We start from the raw sequence: 20,715 nt of genomic DNA, 5'->3' as shown, positions 1-20,715 counted from the left end.
TCCAAATACCCTTGCTTTGTTGTCACACGTCACAATCATGCTCATAGATTTATTAGCTTAGATGCACAACGATAAAAAGAAATCGAGAAATTAATATAGAAAGTTATTGATTACATTTGAAATTATTAAAAAAATTATACAATACTAAACATAGTCAAAGATTAACTTTAATATTTTACTCTTACAAGAGGTGACTAAATTGGCAACATAACCTAAAATTGGGAGAAGAGTTAAAGATTCGATCCTCATAAAATACAAAAGAAAGAATGAAGAGCATTAACCATATTTAAACCAGATTTGTGTGAAACAAAAAAAATATTGTGAAAAAAGCTTTAATAGTATACATTTTATTTATTCATTAATTTATTTATTTTTGTGTGGGTAAAATATTGTGAATGATATTCACTCCATTTTCTGTTATAGAGTGTTACACAATGATTAAGGAGATAATAAAATTTAAGAAAAAAGTGATCATAGGACTAAATTAATATTTTTCTTCAATACATATGCAGTTAATATTTTATCTCTTAAATAAAAAAAATGGAGCACTACTTTAAAAGGAGAAAGAAAAAGTAAGAAAAATAATTATTATTTTTCTAATAACAATAACACCTATTTAATTTATAAACAGGTAAGATTACGAGAATCTTTAATTTGATATACAAAAGATAAGGGAATGTGCTTTCAACGAGTTCTAGGGTATTCATACACCCTTTTTATAGTAGTCATTGACAAAAAATATATTTAATGTGTGACTATGATGATCAATGATTAAAAAAATACATGTTTTTTCGTAGGAGTTACAAAGTGATCCTTATTAAAAAAATTATTCCCTTGGTCATGGTTCCAGTTCGAAATTGACAATGTGCCATTGTTTCAGGGTCCGAGGCCCCTCCAACCTTTGCTGAAGAACGAAAGACGCCAAGTTCTTGGGCCATGCTCGCTGTCCACCCGAAAAAAAATGTCAGCTATGATTTTGAGAAATTTCAATTTTTTTAATATTTATTTGTTATATTTTTTTAATTAATACTTTTAATTTTGCTTTCAAAAGTTAAATTATATAAAATGATAATCTAATCGAAGACTAAGACACATGTTTATTTACATCTTTAAAAAGAGTTTTCTCTTTTCTCTTTTTCTTTTTAAAAATATTTTCCCCAATTTGATAGTTATCAAGCAGGATATTTGGGAATGGTCACCGCCAGAATTGATCTTGGTCAAATCCACTCTCTCCACATAGCTCGATATTAATCAAACACCATGTCAGTGGTGCTCGAAATTAGCATTGGTATAGAAGAAACATATACCATGCGTGAGAAGTTTATTATACTAAAATTTGAATGATTATCATTTAATTTAATTTTAATTAATATAATATTTTAATTTATCTGTTTAACTTTTATAAATATAAATGTAAGACCAAAATAATTATTTAATAGTTAAATAATTTTTAATATATCTACTTTAATATCGTATCCTTTCTAATCCTATATAATTGTTGTATAGGTTAATGAGTATTAGATAAATATTTTTAAATACTTTTAATTACGTATAAAATAAACATTAGATTATTTATTTATTAAATATAAATGCTTTAAATTAAATTCAGATGATAATAATTATTAATAAATTAAATTTCTATTCATATTAAAAACATTGGGTACAACATTTACTTTAAACTAATTATCAATTGATGTTTTTATCTATAAAAATAAATTGTTTATATTTTATTTATAATGGTATATTTTTATTAAATTAAAAAATATAATTAAACATCAATTATATATTCCTAATTAATTTAAATTGTTTTAGTGTAGTGTACTAGAATGAGGCAGGGCTGGACCCAAAGAAGAGAAAAAGGGGTATTAATTGTTCAACATTGGGGGCTAATGGATAGGCGTGTAGGCGTGTAGGTTAATAGCAAGACACAAGACATGAGTGTAGTAGCCACGCATGTGCTTCTTTTTGGCTACCCGACAGCGGTGCCCGTGCCCAAGGCTTGGCATTTCCGTAATTTCCTCATATAGCCATGGTCATTTATTTAGCCGCTCCACAAATATCAGCACGGAACGACACTAGTTCTATGACTGCGATAGCGAGATATAGATAGATATACACATCTATCCATATTTATACAAATATAAATGTAGATAAATCATCACACACCAAAAGGGAAAGTTGAGAAGATGAAGAAGATGGAGATAGTGGCTGCAATTATGCTTTTGCTTCTCATCTCTTCGCAAGTGCCCACTGCTCGGCCCTCTGCTGCCGATTGCTTAGATGCTTGCACTACTGCTTGTGTTCAAAGAGATGGTTAGTGATTCACTCATTTAATCTCAATTCAACACTTTTTTTATTGTAATCTCATCAATTCAAGAATGATAATACACACTCTTTCACATTCAAAATATACTGAAATTAAAAATTATACGAAAGTGTGATGGTTGCCAAAATCAAAACTGGAAATTAGTGAGATGAAAATACAATTTTAGTACTTCTTATGGTATGATTTAGATGTATATTGAGAGCCAAATGTCGTATGCAGCGAGGCTTCAAGCTCGGTGTGACCGCAAGTGCAGCATTAAATGCGATCCAGGTAACCAACCTTACCCTAATATTTCTTCTTCCTACTTATTACACCGCCATAGATAGATTGGTGGTCTAGTATATGTGAGATTGAGATGGCGTTTGTATAATAATTTAATTAAGCAATTAAGCAATAATATTTTGTTTAAGTTGATAAAAAGAGATGAAATAAAACAGATAAACAGAATTTGATCTAAAGCTGTTAGAATTGTTTAAATAGCTTAAATTAAATTGAAATGTAATAGAATGACTTTAATCTCTAGCTGCAATACCTTGCACTTTCTGGGTTTCCATTTGTCTAATTATATTTTATCATTAATTCTCCTCTTCCCTTACACCCAATGATTGGTTTGTTCACTGCATACACCGTATGATTTTCGCTTAGTTTGTCTTATGCTCGCGTCACTGTCACAAAAGTTAGGCTCCAAATTCGTTTTGGGATTTCCTTGTCTCTGCTCCTTTCAATCTTCAAGCAACAGAAGAAAATGTCATCAGGGCACTCTTTCTCCTGCTTTCTGGCATATGAAAGTATTTGATGGGATTACCTCTAATTTTGATCACATACCGATATTTTTCCAGAATAATGTTTAAATTTTCGGACAACATTTTTTTTTACTAAATTTAGAATAGTTTTTGTGATTCTTATATATTAAGATTGTTTTGGATGAGATGATTAAAAATTTTAGAGAATTTAAAATTTTTAAAAATTAAATGATATTATTTAAATTTTTATTATTTTATTATATTTTGTTGGAAGAGAATAATTGAATTTATTTTTTAAATAATTTTTTTTTAATAAAGTAATTAAATTATTTATATTTTTATAAAATTTATTATTATATTTAATAAAATTAATTAAAATATGAAATATAAATTATTAAATTAATCATAACTAAATAAATAATAATAATTTTAAATTTTACTTTTTTTTATCGATAAATTTTACTCTCTTATTGGCATTCTTTATTTTTAGTCTATTAAAATCTTCATTAAATTTTTTTAATTCTTTAAAATAAATATCCAAACAACAAATTTTAACCCATAAAATTGTAAATTCTTTTAGAAAATAAATTACTCATTTAAAATATACTGTAAATGTATTTTTTGTATTAATTATATATATATAATGAGAATATAAGTAGAGGATTTTGTAAGAGAATACAGTTGTAGTCTAATTCCAATTCATTAAAATCTTTCAGAACATTGGCCTTCTTTTAGATCGGATTTATTCTGAAGAACAGAAAATAAATTATAATTTTATGATTGTTTTTATAATTAGGTTATTTTACGCCACTACTTTACTCTTTTATTTTATTTTCATAGTCATTACTAAAGAGTATAGCCCCATCTACTACAAGCTGATTTGCTTGCATGATTAATAGATAAGTGAAAAATCTGCTTTGACCAAGAGAGAAAATGGATAAAGGAGAAAACCTTGGTAGCAAAACTCGAGTATGATTTCTTATATGTGAATAATTGCTCGTGTTCACTAAATTGCCTATCTTAAAGCTGATTGCAAGAATTCCGGTATTTGAAACATATGTAGTCGTAATAAGGGCATAAAAATAAAAAACAATTCTTATCACTGTATTTTCTTTCTAAATATGTTGATAGTAAAATATTCAAGTAATATTATTTTAAAAAATATTAACCATTGTCTAAAAGGCACTGATCAAGAAAATTAAAATATATATTTTTTGTTAATGTCTTGTGGACGCTGATTAGTAAGATTTAATTTATTTTACTCTATTTCATTAAATATTATATATTTAAATATAATCTAAAAGTTTGTCATCGTGCTTGATTTAATGAACTTTGAAGTTTCTTAAGCGTGTAGGAAGATCAAGACAAATTAGTTTTTGCTATTATTCTCTTACAGTACGATAATCACGCGCACCCGCATTATTAATGAGTCTTATTACTGTTTTAAAAATTATAAGTTATATCGCCCTTGTCTGGGTGGTGTAGTTGGTTATCACGCTAGTCTCACACACTAGAGGTCCCCGGTTCGAACCCGGGCTCAGACATTTTTTTTTTCAAAATTACTCTTATCTGGCTAATAAATCACAGTATTTTTTACCCTTTTGATTCAATTTTGCAGATTCCACAGCGAAGGAGGACATGGGTTGAGTAAAGTCACTTGAGTGCAAGCAAGCAATGTCCGTTTGTTGTTTCTTATAATATGATATCGTTTTTAAGATTGTTGGAGTGACATCTAAATAAACATGGATGAGAGGACAGCTTTCGAAGTTTCCTCGTGTGAAGGAATGCTAGCTAATGTGAAAATATCACAAAACAGAAACTGCTATATTTTCTAATTTATTTGCTTGTTTGCATGTATTAGGCATAAGTTAACTTCGTTCACGGACCTTCTGTAGGTAACTCGTGCATTGCAATATTAGTCAACGAACTTTGCCAAATTAGTAATTACCTTCGATATGCATTTTCCCCCTTTTGTAATACCCAAGCTAGCTGTTTAATATTTCCGACCCATTAAATCGAAGGTTTTCTTCTAGCAATGAATAAAATCCTCATTCTGTGTCTCAAACCGGAAGAAATGTTATTTTATCAAACACAATCATTGATCAACTATGTTGTATGGATAAGTATATACATGGGTACGGGATACGATATTTTTTTAAAAAATAAGGTACGAGTACGTCAATTAAAAAAATAATATATATATATATATATATATAAAATTGTATAAAAAGAATATGAAAAAATTGTATATAAAATACAAGTACATAAATTTTAGTATATTTGTAGTTTGTCATTGTCGAAAGAGATGGTCACTAAATTTGTCACTGTTTTCATTTGTTGTTGTTGCTTGTTTGTCGTTTACCAATGAAAGCTGATGATTGAAATTTGAGATAAGAGGAGAAAAACAACAGTATATTATCTGTGGGTCTGTGAAGGCTGGAGGAAGTACTGATATGTGAAAGTTAGAGGGAAGAAAGAGACAACTAAATCATATTTTTAGAAAAAATATATTTAAAACTCTAAAATTTTAATTAAAAAAATTTCATTTTTTGTACCAAAACTATATTCGCATACCCACTTTCTATACCTTTTTTTTTTTGCAAATTTTTTTGAGTATGTATTCGGTACGTACCCAGCGTACCTACGACATACTCGTACCCTATACTGGTACTTTATGGAAAGTGTTGTACCCATGCTTCAGAGTTGATCAACATGTTAGAGTGCAATTCTTTATAGGTATATTATGGTATATAAGGACAGTAACTGAAAGAGAAAAAACATGATATTGACTGAAAAGCTCTGTATTGAATGAGGAACCAAATGCAAATATATACACAAGGTTCCTATTGGAAAAAAAAATAAAGAATACAAAAATAGTACAAGGTAAAAAATAAATCTCTATTTACAACTCATAACAGCTAAATGTATTTTAGAGTCTTCTAGAGTATTCCTTACATTCTCTAATGTAGCATTTGGTCCCAGCTAATGCATGTTGAGGTCCATTTTCAGTTTCTTTGTGGGCTGAATTGGTACTGTGTTCTTTTACCTCCCCTCCCCCACAAGTTGGAGGTAGGAATGTGTTGACAAGCTCCAACTCAAATAGATTGAGATTAAATAGCTTAGGATAAAGGGTCTTGGTAAATATATCCGTCAACTGATTTGTTGAAGAAACAGGAAGGAGACACATTAGGCTCTTTTGTAATTTCTCTTAGACAAGATGGCAATTAATCTCAAATACTAAATTTGATCATTCTTTATTTATTTATTGACAAGGAAATGACATGGCATACATACTTCTTTATGTTGATGATATCATGCATCATCTAATGCTCTTTGTCAGTCTATTATAACAAGCCTTGCTTCTAAGTTTGTTAGGAAGGAGGATTTAGGCCCTCTGAGCTATTTTTTGGGCATTTCATATACACGCTATGCATGTGGATTATTTCTTTGTCAAAGAAAATATACATATGAGATTATTGAACCAGTTGGCATGACCTCTTGTAAACCTGCAACCACGCTGGCGGACACTAAGGCTAAACTTAGTGTCTCTTTAGGATCTCCCTATGAAGATCCTACACATTATCGCAATTTAGTGGGAGCTTTGCAATATATCCTATGTTATACAACATATTTGTTTACATATGCATGACCCAAAGGATGAACATATGAATGCACTTAAACGAATCTTGTGATACATTCAAGGCACTCTTGACTGTGACTTACATCTTTACAAGTCTGTAGTCCCTAGTCTCATCTCTTACACTGATGTTGATTAAAGCGGATGCCCCAACTCCAGACGCTACATCTCTTGTTACTGTGTTTTTCTTGGAGACAACCTGATCTCTTGGTCTTCTAAACGTTAACCTATCTTCTCTTGGTCTAGTGCTGAAGCTGAGTATAAAAGGGTCTCTAATGTTGTCTCCGACTCCTACTGGATCCATAACCTCCTCTTTGACTACATTGTCCGGTCCACAAAGCTACATTGGTTTACTGTGATAATGTTAGTGCGATATATCTCTTTGGCAATCCCGTTCAACATCAATACATTAAACATATTGAAATGGACATCCACTTTGTCCATAAGAAATTTGCTCATTGACAGGTTCATGTTCCATCCCAAAGGACTTCCACGCATACTCTTTGATAAGTTTTGAGACAGCCTTAGCGTACAACAACCTCCTGCTTCGACTGAAGGAGTGTGTTAGATTATGGAAAAAATATCTATAGAATCTTTTTATTATTAGAATATAAATAAATGATAGCCTTAATTGTAGCCTAATTTCAATCATGTCCTCCTGTATATATTTAATTTTAGCCTAAATTCACGGAGGTCCTCATGCATATATTTAACAAATGAATAAGAATGGGCAGGCAGCAGGATTTCTAACATAACATACATCGACGATATGGCTAGTGCAATTGCAGTACAAGCACCGTTTGGTTTAGAAGCCAGCGTGAGGGCCATCAGAACCATCACTAGGAGCTCCAGAATGTGTCTTGTTCATAGTGGTATTAGTGAAGAGGTTGGGTTCGTCAATAGGAGGAGAAGAATTGAGTTGTTGGCGCTCATGTTGAATCACCATCTAAAAGACACGATTGATGGTGGTGAGAGGGTCCATGAGAAGAACTTGGGAACGAACTATTGCAAAACGGTCATCTAGTCCTTTAAGGAACCGAATGATGAAGTCCTATGAATGATATTCCTTAGTAGAGCAAGTGCATACGGGAAAAGGGCGACAATTGTCAAGTTCTTCCTATACAAATTTCAAGCCAGTAAAGTATTCTAAGATAGAAAGATTGTTTTGTTTGTAGGCATAAATTTCTTCTTAGAGCTTTGCGATGCACAGTAAGTCACTCTGAGAGAATTATTCACAAAGATTGGTCTAGGTATCAACGACCTTCTCTAGGAAAATGACACTCTGTGCAATAGGTGGAGATAATGAGTTAAGCAACCAGAACATGAGAAGGGTGTTACAATGCTCGCAAGCTGTATGAAGTGGGTTTGTAGCAGTTGGAGCGGGAACGGAACCATTTAGGAACCCATTTTGATTTTGGACACAAGGCCCATTTTGAAGGAATGAGACCAGGAGTGATAGTTATTACCAGTGAGTGTGGGTGTGACAATGATAGAAGAAGGATTGTCACTAGGATGAATATGATAGAGACTAGATGGGTTCTGTGTGGGATCATGGGTAGGTGCATTGTTTTGCTTATGGACTTCAGAATTTTCATTTTCTGACATTTTGGAGAGTGGCACTTTGATACTATATAAGGATAGTAACTGAAAGGGAAAAAAGAAAATATTGGCTAAAAAGCTCTGTATTGAATGAGGGCAATCAAATGCCAATATATGCACAAGGTTCCCATTGGAAGGAAAAAATAAAGAATACAAAAATAGTACAAGGTAAAAAAAAATAACTATTTACAGCTCATGACAGTTAAATGTATTATAGAGTCTTCTAGAGTATTCCTAGTATTCTGTAATGTAGCATTTGCTCCCAGCTGATGAATGTTGAGACTCATCTTCAATTTCTTTGTGGGCTGAATTGGTACTATATTCTTTTATGGTATTTATCAATCTCCTAAACATGTACATAATTTAGGTTTGATATACCCACATAAAAATAAATAATTATCCCTATTTGAGCTGTATATTAAAGAATTTCTAACAGTCAAACACGGGTTTAGTAGAGGATATTTTTCTTGTGATTATGGGATTGGGTGCATACAATAGTTTATTAGACATCAAAATAGATATTTAGGTTTATTAAATTTCAAAAATTCCTATTGAATTTGCAAAATAAATAGGCGTCAACAAATTTTAACTTCAAATCCCGTGATGGTATTCATCTAAATAGTTTTAAATCAATCTTAACTTCAACAATATATGACAAACTAAACTCGAGAATAGAATTTACTTCTCTTAATAATTGGGTGAAAGAAAGTAATTTTTCTCTTGCAAAACAATGAATATTATACAAAATATAATTCAACATCTATTAATTTTTAATGAACTGTTGTATTTTTAAAATCTTTTAGAAAAAATAAACACAAAATATTCATTCTTAGTATAACATAAGAGAGCTAGATATAATCTGCTATTTAAATTGATAAGGTTTTAGTCACTACATAAATATCTTAATATAAACTCATCACAATATGACATAATATACAATACCATTCTTCATCTTCTATTTTATAAAAACTTTATGCAATCTTTATTCTTTAATGCTTGATATCTTACATGGTATTAAGAGGTCTTTGATCCATGGTTGTTGCACAAACTAATGTTCACACTTTCTCAAATCTAATCTTGTCTAAACTTCATGAAAATAACAATCTTTTCTGAAAATATTAAGTATTGGCTATAATAAAAAGATTCAATCTTTATAATTACATCACTAAGGTGCATCCTCTAAGAACGCATTAAATGATATTAACAATACAACACTGAAGAATTCTTTCTTTAGAAACAACTGGATCAACAAATTCTTTTATGACTTGTTTCTTCCATGATCAAGCTTCTTTATAATCAATGATTAATTGTTTAACCTCTCAACAATTATGATAGAAACTTAAAGTCCTTTTCATATCAAGAACTCGTGTATGAATAAAGCAGCTTAATGTTCAACTTAAAGTCATCAAAACAAAATCATTGTAAGTTAATGCTTATCTTCTAAAGTTTCAAAAAAATATTAGTTCTCTTGAAGCTGCATGACATTTCATCTCCACAAAAGATTACATTGAAGCCATTTTTCATGATTGATAAGTCTATAATTAGGCCCTCTTTTATAACCCATATATTCATATTCAATCTTTATTTTATTTAGGTTTTACACTAATTTATTTATTAATTGTGCAATTTTGTATAAAGAGGCCGCAAGTATATTTTGGGTGCATTTTGAGCCCAAATTGATAGAAGATTAGAATTTCGTAACAGTCAGCACGCCCAGCCTCTTTAAACAAGCACGGGGTGCTTCGAGCTCATGCACGGTCGTGCAAGACAGAGAGTTTGTAGGGTTTTCAAATCCTATAAAAAGGAAGATCTCAGACAGCATTTTTACACCGTTTTTACATCTTGACTTTTGCTCTAGAATACATCTGATCTCGTCTCTCTTGTACGGGATCTTTGGCACATGCTTGGAGAGACTTGGAGCTTCAAGCGATCGTACTTGAAGATCAGAAACACATCTCATACTCTAGTTTGCTATTTCTTTTGATTATGGCTTTGTTTATGATTGTTTTAGTTCTTTTCTTTAGCATGAGTAACTAAGTCCATAGCTAGGGTTATGACAAATATTGTTTATGAATTTATGGAATTTTGATGTTTGAATCTAAATTTGATTTCTGTTTTGTGATTAGATTTTATCCTATTGCACTTCTTTCTTAATCCTAATTAATTATATTGTCAGGCGACCGTACCTCAATTAATTAATAGATCTATAGGGTAAAACGAGATAAAGGATTAGGTGGACCAAACCAATCTTTTTCTTCTAATCGTTATTAAATTAACAAGTTCATAGGTTCCTTAAGCTCTCTTAAATTGATGTCTTGCATGACCATTGGAGATGTTAATTTAGAGAAAAGAATATTAATATTGCATGACCATTAGGTATTAATAATATTTGTATGAATAATTGATAATCATAAGGAAATCAGATTTAGAGTTAAACAGAAAAATAATATAAATGATTGAATGAGAAAACCCATATGCCCTAAGTTCCTCTCCGATAAGTTTAATCAAGACGTGTATTGTATTCCTTGTTCTTAGTTTATAATTATAAATTCTTATTTTAATTAATCTCATATCTTTGAAGCTTAAACAATTGAATTAGGAAATTCTTAGTAATTAGAAAACAATCCTTGTGAGACGATATTTCGGAAACTTAATTTAAGAATCCTTTATTACTTTTTGATGGGTACACATGCCCTCCAAACAAGTTTTTGAATCTTTTTGAACAAGTTTTTGAATTCTAATTGGAAAACAATTTTTTGAACAAGTTTTTGATGGAATTACACTGAAGCCATTTTTCATGACTTAGAGAAGAATGTGATGATTGAATCCTTGTTGTTGATTCAAGATGAATGTTTTAAAAAAATACAAAATCCATGTTGATCATTCAAACATATCGCAATTTCAATTCAAGAGAAGTGTATCAAATAAAATTTTTAACGCATAGGGGTGTCCTAACTTCCTACAAATCGAAAAAGAATTTTTTTTGCAAATTCAACAAAGGTGGTAGAAATGAAAGTAGAGGTTGTGCACACTAAATATAGGGAAACAACAATTTTAATTGTATGGCAAAAATTGGTCACCTAGTATGGGAATGTTACCATCATTTTAACCAAGATTTTCAAACACATTTAGTTTTAAAAATAAATCTACTCTCAATGATTATAATCGTGTAAATCATAAACAAACCTATGTAGCATACGTTAAACCTTCACCCAGCAAGAACACCTACCCTAAAAAATATGAAGTTAACCAGTACCCTAATTCAAGATCAACATGTTACTTGCTCCTTATGATCAAACAAACTTCATCAATTGTAATCCATGTAGTAGTCAAGACATAGTCCATATAGGTAATCTGTTAGGTATGAAAATTGCACATGTTGGTAAAAGTTTACATTCAAATTCAACTTCACTTTTCTTCAATATTTCCAATTTGTTATATGTACCAAAATTATAAAAAAATATTTACTAAATGTTTCTCAATTTGGTAAAAGCATTAATGTTTTATTTAAGTTTCATCATGTTACAAAGCAGATTCTTCTCCAAGGAAAACTTAAAAAAGGACTTTATATTTTTTATGGACAACTTTTACTACATCAAAATAATAGAAACTAAGATCTTAAATTTATCTCATTAATGCTTCTTGTTTTGTTTCCAATTATTCAATTTTTTTTGTTTATAAATCCATGACATGAAAGATTGGTACATGCCTTATTTGTAGTGGATAGTAGTTGGGAGCCATGATGGGCTGATAATGTGCTTGATGAGATCCATATTCCTTTATGCAATGGATTCTAGTAAGCTTATACCCATACTAATGATTTATGGGCTTAAGTTGTTAACTAATCAATGAACCATTTCTCATGATCCTCACTTATATAGGTTCATAGTAGGCACTTTATGATATGTTACTATAATTAGACATAATATCACCTATAATATAAATAAGATGTGTCAATTTATGCATAATCTTTTAGACTCTCGTTAAAAAGCAGTCAAGAGAGTTCTTTGATACCTTCATGAGACATAGTCTCTTTAGTTACAGTATAAACCTACTCCAATTTTCATTTGGCAACTTAGTGTGATTCAAATTGTAAAATTATCTTAATGATAGGTGATCCACCTCAAGACTTTATTTGAAGGAAATATCATTAACAGGTCCTCTAAGAAGAAACCAATTATTAGCACATCAAGTATGAAAGCTTAATATAAATCCCTTGCTGCAACCACAACATTTATTATTTGGATACAATCCATACTACATGAATTATGTATGCCACATAAATTAGTCTCCACTAATGATAAGGTTTCAATTCATCCATCTCCACTATGTTAGAATTATTTAATAATTTTACGTGGACTATAATCAATTGTTATTTTGATTTTAATAAAAATAAATTAATTCATGATCCAAATTAGGTACATAAATAAGGTTAATAATTAATTTAAGTGATTTATTTGTTTGAACTTGAATATCTTTAATTGATTAGTTTGGGTTAAAGTATAGGCCTTAACCCAAAAGTTCAAGATAGGAGGAAATTATAGTTAGTACTTTATATATTTGACTAGGTTTCTTATATAATAACTGAAAATCATGTAATCACATGAGTTATTTTACAATTTACACTATCAAAAATTGTGATTTGAGAGTGTAATTTATAAAGATAATCTATCACTTATTATAAATTTTAAAGATCAAATATAATGATTTTTATTATAAAGCTGATATCTTTAATAAGCAAGTCTAAAGTTTTATTATTAGTATTTTTAATTCTTTTTAATATTCTAATTTCATATAATGTCATGAGAATAGTTTTTACTTATACACCCTTCATCAAATTGTAGATGGCTTGACTAAAGCTATTTCAAGTACTAAGCTCAATAATTTCTTATCTAAACTTGTTATTCTATTTTTAAACTCTAAATTTGAAAGAGAAATGTTAGAATAATAAAATAGACATACTTATATTTTGTTACTTAAATTATTTAAATTTTAATTATACTATATTATTATAAATATCTTAACGTAATTTCATCCACATGATATATAATATAATTATTTTTCTTATAGAATTCTCTTTATGGATACTTGATATTTTACCTTCATAGTAATATTTGAACGTATTTTTATCACAGTACCTTATCAAGTTAGAGTTCATGAAAAACTATTATTAAATTCAAATAAATTTAAAAAACACAGAAAATAAAAGAATTACATAAAAAATCTATCATGATTTAATTACGTTGACGGAATCTTTCGTGTTTTTATATATATGTGTCACTTGTTTTCCCTTCTCTTGCATTTTCACTAATCTAAAAATAAAAAAAATCAACATTATTTCTATTCACACCCATCCAATCGGAGCGTGAAGCAAAATAATCAACATTATTTCTTTATTTATTTTTATCATGTAAGAACAACATCCATTTCAAGCATTATAATGAGCTTATTTCAAGCTCCAAAGAAAAAATAAAAAAGGAGAGGAAAACAGAAGCGGATCATCGTTATTTAAGGCTCATGATGAAATAGCGGTGATATTTTGACCAAAAACAGGAGTTGGTTGGGTTTAGCTTAGAGGGCTCTTCTTCTCATAATGATGGCATGAAATGCAGCTGCCAGATGGCTTCAGACCGAGGAAATGGGGACCCCACTGTACTCATAAACATGTCACACTCAATAAACAAATGCTCCAATCCATTAAACCACAATTTTTAACTATATATAATAAAACGAAAGGTTAATTAAAAGGAATTATAAAGTGATCTTTCATAATTTAAAGTGTGTTCTATAAAATTAGGGAGTAAAATGACCATTGTTTAGTCAGAGTTTACTCAATAGCAATGTGTATGTAAACAAATGGTTAAAGGATTGTTCTAAATTACAACTTCAAAATCAACTTCAATAATTATGAACGAGCATCCTCAAAGTCAGACTTTGACACCAAAACTCCAACTGCAAACAATCAATCATTTAATCCAAAGTTCAACAAAGAACAAAACAGTTTATGGAATTGGAAGGAAGGTACCCAAAAAAGAGGCTTCAAAATAACATCTCTCAAGTCTCAATTCATTGAAATCATTGTCAACATAGCATCTGAACGACACATGCGTAATTCTCGGGCTTCTACCTACTTACTGACTTTTTACGTGTTTACTGTGTAGGATTTTCCTTCCAATCACAGCTCAATACAGAGTGAGCCCACGGATTAGGTACTAAATACCATACTGATTTTATATGATTTTTTATTAAAAAAATACTAAGAACACATTATTTTATTCGTACATACTGTGTTGTAAAAAACAATTAACTGAAAAATTATCTAAGACATGTGACACTGTAATGAAAATATAGTTTTATGAAGAAATTTTAAGCACTGGAGCGTTTCAGAGTGTTCAATTTTGTTATTATTAACTTGGAAATAATTAAGCACATGACAATGGAGAAAAAAAAAAAAGTCAATGAAGGAGGACATTGACGATGGATTCTTTATTAGTTAAACTGTCCACCTGTAATATAGGTGATTCAATAATATTGACGAATAGTAAATTTTACTTTAATGCTTTGTTTGGAATATTTATTTTATTTTACTTTATTTTATTTCCTATTTCATTCAAAATGAATATCGTTAACCAGAGCATCAGCATCTTGTATTTCACGCTAAAACGTCAGAAGAAAAAAAATAGTGTCTATTAGTTCATATTAAAAAAGGCTGCCTTCAAACAAATTACTATTTCAATTTGCAGTGATGAAGTGGTAATCATTTTTATAATGTTACCGGTTTAATAAGATATGCTGATCTGTGTTTTTTAATAGATGGAGTACATTTTAAGAAATTAAAACAAAAAAATATTAGGAACCAAAGAAAAATAAATAGACAATTATTATTAACACCAAATCAAACTGTATTAAAAATGTATATCACATTCAAACGATTTAAAATAGGAAAACACATTATTTTGTCCGCCTTAATAATACATATATCTACAAACTGATAATCTAGAAACTTCCACTTCAGTTGTCTTTACATATTCTATTCTATTAAACAATGTTTATATTATTCTTTCTTAATTAATTAATGCATATTTTATCAATAAAATTTAATTGAGCTTATATTTTACAATTAACGAGTTTAAATTTGACTACTAATGTAAAATGTTTATTTATGAAAGATCTATACATATTCTTATGAACATTCTTTAAACTTGGAGATATTTCTAAGAAGAACGAGTGCATGTTTTCAGGATTTTTTTTATGAAGATTTGTTGAAGGAAGGGAAAAGTTGCGCAAATAATATTTGTTTTTTGGAAATATGTCCGAATAAAAGAGACGATAATTGGGGGGAGAGTGAGGAGATGACATTACATTCCTTGCTTTATGGTACGATTTGGTCATGGAGACCAAGTGGGTACACTAAGCTTCTCCATGTCAGAATTACATCTATTATTTTAAAATACTAAATACAATATTATACCTTTAATCTTTAAATAAATAAATAATTGAACTTCCTTGCTTTTTCCTTTACCTCACGAACTACATTTAACGAAACTTTGGAGTCCGACCATGAGAGAGAGAGAGAGAGAGAGAGAGAGAGGTGTAAGAAACTGGGAAGAGGAGATGTTGGCATTCTGACCTAAAGCTTCGTTGTACTGCGTAAAAGGGATCTCTTTCTGATTCTTCTGTAGATTTCATCTCTGAAACAAGTGCTAATACTTCAGCTACAGATCTCTCTATTCTGGGTATATTTCTCTCCCAAATCTCAACTGTTTTTTCTCTGTCTCTTTCTCCTTTTCCATTCAAACAATCTGTGGGGTTTTCTTCAAATCTGGGTCTTATGTTTCTACTTGGTCTCTTTTTGAAAATGCTGGGGAAAAATTCATGGCTTTTCAGCTTCTCAAAGTTCTGTGAGGAAAATGGTGGGAACTGAAATGGGGCTGTTTTGGTTCCAGTGTTTATGGCAGGCATATCTCAAAACGAGATTGTAAGAATTAAAATTCAGAGTTTTGAGGACTCATCTTCTAACGCGTTCTTGTGCTTTGCAGATTAAGGGTGGCTTTTGATCCAGCTTGGTAGTTTTGATTGACTTGATCTTAACTCCTTTTTTTAAGAGGTAGTCTCTGTTCCTGCCTCCCTTTGCTTCTGTTCCTTCCAGGTGTTAACGATTATAGCCAAAGGATAAGAATTTTTAAAGTGTTTCTTTTTCTGTACTTGCACAGTTAGCAGATGAATTGGTGATATTTTTGCTATATGTTATTGTAAATAATTAATTTTGTGTGCCTAATACAGCTTCCATATAAAAATCAATTAAGATTTATATACTAACAAAATATTGATTTTTTTTTTTTGTTGATATAAACAATGTGATGGCATTTTTACTTCTGTGATTGCTACCATATCACATGATAATGCTATTGTGAGCTATCCTTCGTGATGGTGGGTGATGGCCTAATATCTGGTCTTGACAGCCTCGTTCCCTCTGGCATTTCACTATCTGCTGTGGAACCCCATTGACTTAAATTGTTGTAAATACCTCTTGCATTTAGTTCATGGCCATGGATGGTTAAATGGGAGCGTCTGAAAGTGCTGATTGAAATATTAAATGGCGTCTAATTTGGATCACTTTTTAGAAAGTATTTTGGTGGGAAATTTGAAGAATAATTAGTGTTTTTATGAGGTGATGTGATTATCGAGCTAAAACTCTCCTTTTATGGCAGCCGTATGCTCACAGTGGTTGGATATAGTACATCAGAAGTTCTCGGAAGATATATATATATATATATATATATATATATAATTATTCTTGGGATCCACCTGCAGAATGTCATTCCGCAGCATAGTTCGTGATGTGAGAGATAGTTTTGGGAGCTTATCTAGGCGTAGTTTTGATGTCAGACTTACTGGCCATCATAGAGGAAAATCTCAAGGTTCGGTACAAGATTTGCATGACCAACCGCTAGTAATTCAAAATAGTCGTTGGGCAAGCTTACCCCCAGAATTACTGTTTGATATCATTAGACGGCTAGAGGAGAGTGAGAATACATGGCCTGCTCGAAAGCATGTTGTTGCATGTGCTGCAGTTTGCCAGTCTTGGAGGAGTATGTGCAAAGAAATTGTTAAGAGTCCAGAGTTATGCGGCAAACTTACATTTCCTGTGTCCTTGAAGCAGGTTAGCTTCATTAATTTTGCTAGCAGATTGTTCTTGCGTTTAGTGATTAATCTGTTACATTTGTGTGGCGATAACAATGATAGTTGATATTGTGGGTTGAAGCCACACCCTCATTTATTGCTCCTTTCCCTTTTCAGCCTGGGCCACGGGATGGAATCATTCAATGTTTTATCAAAAGAGATAAATCTAATTTAACATACCACCTATTCCTTTGTCTCAGTCCTGGTAAACTTTCTATTTGTACATTTAGTTATCCCTTGGTTTTCTATGGTTTTATGTTTAGATCTTCTGGTATATCTCTGTAAACTTGTTTTGATGTAATGTTTCAAAAGTTCAACCTGTTGAATTTACTGATTTTGACTTTTAGCTTGATCTTGACGTGCTATAAAAGTAATTAAATATTTGTGCATATGTTGATTGTCTGTCTGTGTATACATTTGTGCTTGAATATATGATTTGATAATAATATGTGATGACACTTGTAATTCTATTTTATGCTTTTGAAGCGTTTACTGCTAGTGTTGAAGGATAGTTTTGGAAATGAGTTTTATAGATCAAGTTTCCATTCACCTTCTCTCATTCTTTGTTTGAATTTGCATTCACTCGTTACTTCGAGGATGAAAATCAGTAGTTCCATAATGGTTGCTTCCCTGTGTTTATTGATTTCCCTTTATGATTGATTTGAGGAGAAAGGATCATCTTGTTTGATAGCCATTTAGTTGGGGGCAAGCTTTAACAGGGTTTTTGTCATTTATATGAATTCTCATGGATACATTTGTCATAACTCTGTAAGGTTTTGAAGCTAATGGTTGATAATTTATTATGCAGTTTTTTTTATAAGGTGGGTAAAGTTAATCAGTTGTCGTGTTTATACTTTTTCATTTCCCCCGGTGTGTTGGGTTGGTTATTTTTAGATGTTGACTAGATGAAATTACAGATGGTCTTTGCAGTAGTTGGGGGTGAAACGTCTGAGTTATTTAGATCTTGAAATGTTTCTTTATTCTGTCAAATTATGATTTGGATTAGCAGTTTTCTGAAGTGTGCACAAACCATTTCCATCTATTATTAATTGCTGCCTTGGAAGCGCTTAAGTCTGTCTGTATACTCTGTGGTGAATGGGAATTGGTCAGAGATTGGTTTTTACTGTTAATAGTCTATTGCATACAGAACTCGTTTCATTTTTTTACTTTTCTTTTTTCTTAATTTATTTTGTCTTTGCAGCTTTGTTAGTTGAAAATGGAAAGTTCCTCCTTTCTGCCAAGAGGACAAGGAGAACAACTTATACTGAGTATGTTATTTCCATGGATGCTGACAACATCTCTAGATCAAGTAACACTTACATTGGAAAGCTGAGGTGAGTTTACTGCTTGCAAGTGTTTAACACCCTCACATTACGCTGTCTTTGAATTCATTATAGAACCCCTTTTTTTGTCTACTTAAAAAATTGTTAAAAAATATGATTTAAAATTCGGACTAGGAGAATGCATTCTAACTCCCTGAAGTATAACAGTGGAATTCATGATCTTGCTATTGATTTTGGTTGGAGATAGATGTAAGCATTTTGATTTTAACATATCTTAAGTACATTATTTAACAATAGATTTAATTGATATTGCCAATAATAGGATCATACTCTTTTTAAGCTCAATTTATGGTAATAGTTTAGGCTCATATTGCATCATTAATTTTCCACTTATGCTATGTAGATTTATCCTATTTTTCCTTTCAAGGCTTAAAGCCCATCTACCAAGTGTTTTGTTTTTATGTTTTGTTTTATATCCTTATCGTCTCGCTTATGAAATTTTCTAACTTTCATACCCCAGGTCAAACTTTCTTGGTACCAAATTCATTATATATGATACACAGCCTCCATACTCTTCTGCCCATATATGCCCTCCTGGGACTGGGAAAACCAGCCGCAGATTTTATTCCAAAAAGGTCTCGCCTAAGGTTCCATCTGGGAGTTACAACATAGCTCAGGTAACATATGAATTAAATGTGCTTGGGACTCGAGGCCCAAGAAAGATGCACTGCGTTATGCATTCAATACCAGCTTCAGCACTTGATGCTGGTGGCACTGTTCCTGGCCAGCCAGAGCTTCTTCCCCGTTCCCTGGAGGACTCATTTCGGAGCATCTCATTTTCAAAGTCTCTAGATCGTTCCATTGAGTTCAGCAGTTCTCGATTTTCTGAGATTGGGGAATCCTGTAATGAGGATGATGAAGGGAAGATGAGACCCTTGGTTCTGAAAAACAAGCCTCCAAGATGGCATGAACAATTACAATGTTGGTGCCTTAATTTTCGTGGACGAGTGACAGTTGCTTCTGTTAAAAACTTTCAGTTGATTGCTGCCACCCAACCAGCTGCCGGTGCACCCACACCCTCTCAACCAGCTCCACCAGAGCATGACAAGATTATTCTTCAGTTTGGCAAAGTTGGGAAAGATATGTTCACCATGGATTATCGGTATCCTTTATCTGCATTCCAAGCTTTTGCAATATGCTTGAGCAGCTTTGATACCAAATTGGCTTGTGAATAGATAGGTCATGAAGCAAAGGTCTTTTTAAATGAGCTAATCAAACAGTGATGATGGTATCTTTCCCTTTGTTTCTCTTTAATTTCCCTGTTCTTATTACCAGTGTCATGGGAATAGGCAAATTGTTGTTACTCAGCTTCTGTATGACTCAATTGTAACCGTAGTGCATTCCTGATGTAATAGGATTTAGCGCATTTTTAACTTGCAATGCTGCTGTTTTTTTCTCACTAGATTCTACCAACAAACTATCATTTAACAGATTGTAGGTTCTGCTGCCATCTACATTGTCTGGTACATGTTTGGTAATTGAGAGGGACATATAATCTGACACGTGGTGCTGTGTGATCTTGTATCTTACATGGTGGGCACTGAATAGATTGGTCAAATATTGTTTGGGAATCATGAAAATCGTGGTGCTTCGGGAAAATTATGAACTGAGGCTGGGCATGGGTTGTCTGGGAGTTGGACCCATCAACATAGTCATAATTCCACTTGTTTTTGGAAGATATGGACGATGGTTTGTTAAGATGAGTTGAACAAATTATCCACGTTAGTGAAAGTCTTAAAAGGATTGTTGCCTATGCATCTGGTCTCTTAAATTAACCAATTAGTCAACTGAAATATAAATGTATGTTTCATTTGGGAATGATGTTTTATGTTCTAATACATAATTACAGAAAATTAATTTTTTAAAAAAATTTATATTAATCTT

At 31.3% G+C, this 20,715-nt stretch overlaps 1 protein-coding gene and 1 non-coding gene across 3 annotated transcripts; both read left to right on the top strand.

Moving 5' to 3' along the window:
- The first annotated feature begins 404 nt into the window (after nt 1–404).
- On the top strand, nt 405–20,436 carry LOC113847173 (tubby-like F-box protein 8). Of its 2 annotated transcripts, none has more exons than XM_027476104.1 (6): nt 405–416; nt 11,219–11,222; nt 17,017–17,468; nt 17,606–17,693; nt 18,690–18,822; nt 19,292–20,272. In XM_027476104.1, the coding sequence occupies exons 3-6, from the start codon at nt 17,121–17,123 to the stop codon at nt 20,004–20,006; spliced, it is 1,284 nt and encodes a 427-aa protein (XP_027331905.1). In that variant the 5' UTR covers nt 405–416; nt 11,219–11,222; nt 17,017–17,120; the 3' UTR covers nt 20,007–20,272. The 2 variants fall into 2 exon arrangements, with proteins under 2 accessions (XP_027331905.1, XP_027331897.1); XM_027476096.1 differs by lacking the exons at nt 405–416; nt 11,219–11,222 and adding exons at nt 15,806–16,041; nt 16,345–16,421 and having other exon boundaries at nt 19,292–20,436.
- Nucleotides 4,540–4,613, top strand: TRNAV-CAC. The gene has a single exon. It is a non-coding gene; the product is annotated as a tRNA-Val (tRNA).
- Nucleotides 20,437–20,715: the final 279 nt, after the last annotated feature.

This window comes from Abrus precatorius, unplaced genomic scaffold, assembly GCF_003935025.1.
Source record: "Abrus precatorius isolate BTA unplaced genomic scaffold, Abrus_2018 Scaffold10, whole genome shotgun sequence".
Taxonomy (NCBI): Eukaryota; Viridiplantae; Streptophyta; class Magnoliopsida; order Fabales; family Fabaceae; genus Abrus; species Abrus precatorius.
The sequence above is the reverse complement of the archived record's forward strand: the minus strand, read 5'-3'. Positions and strand labels throughout refer to the sequence as shown.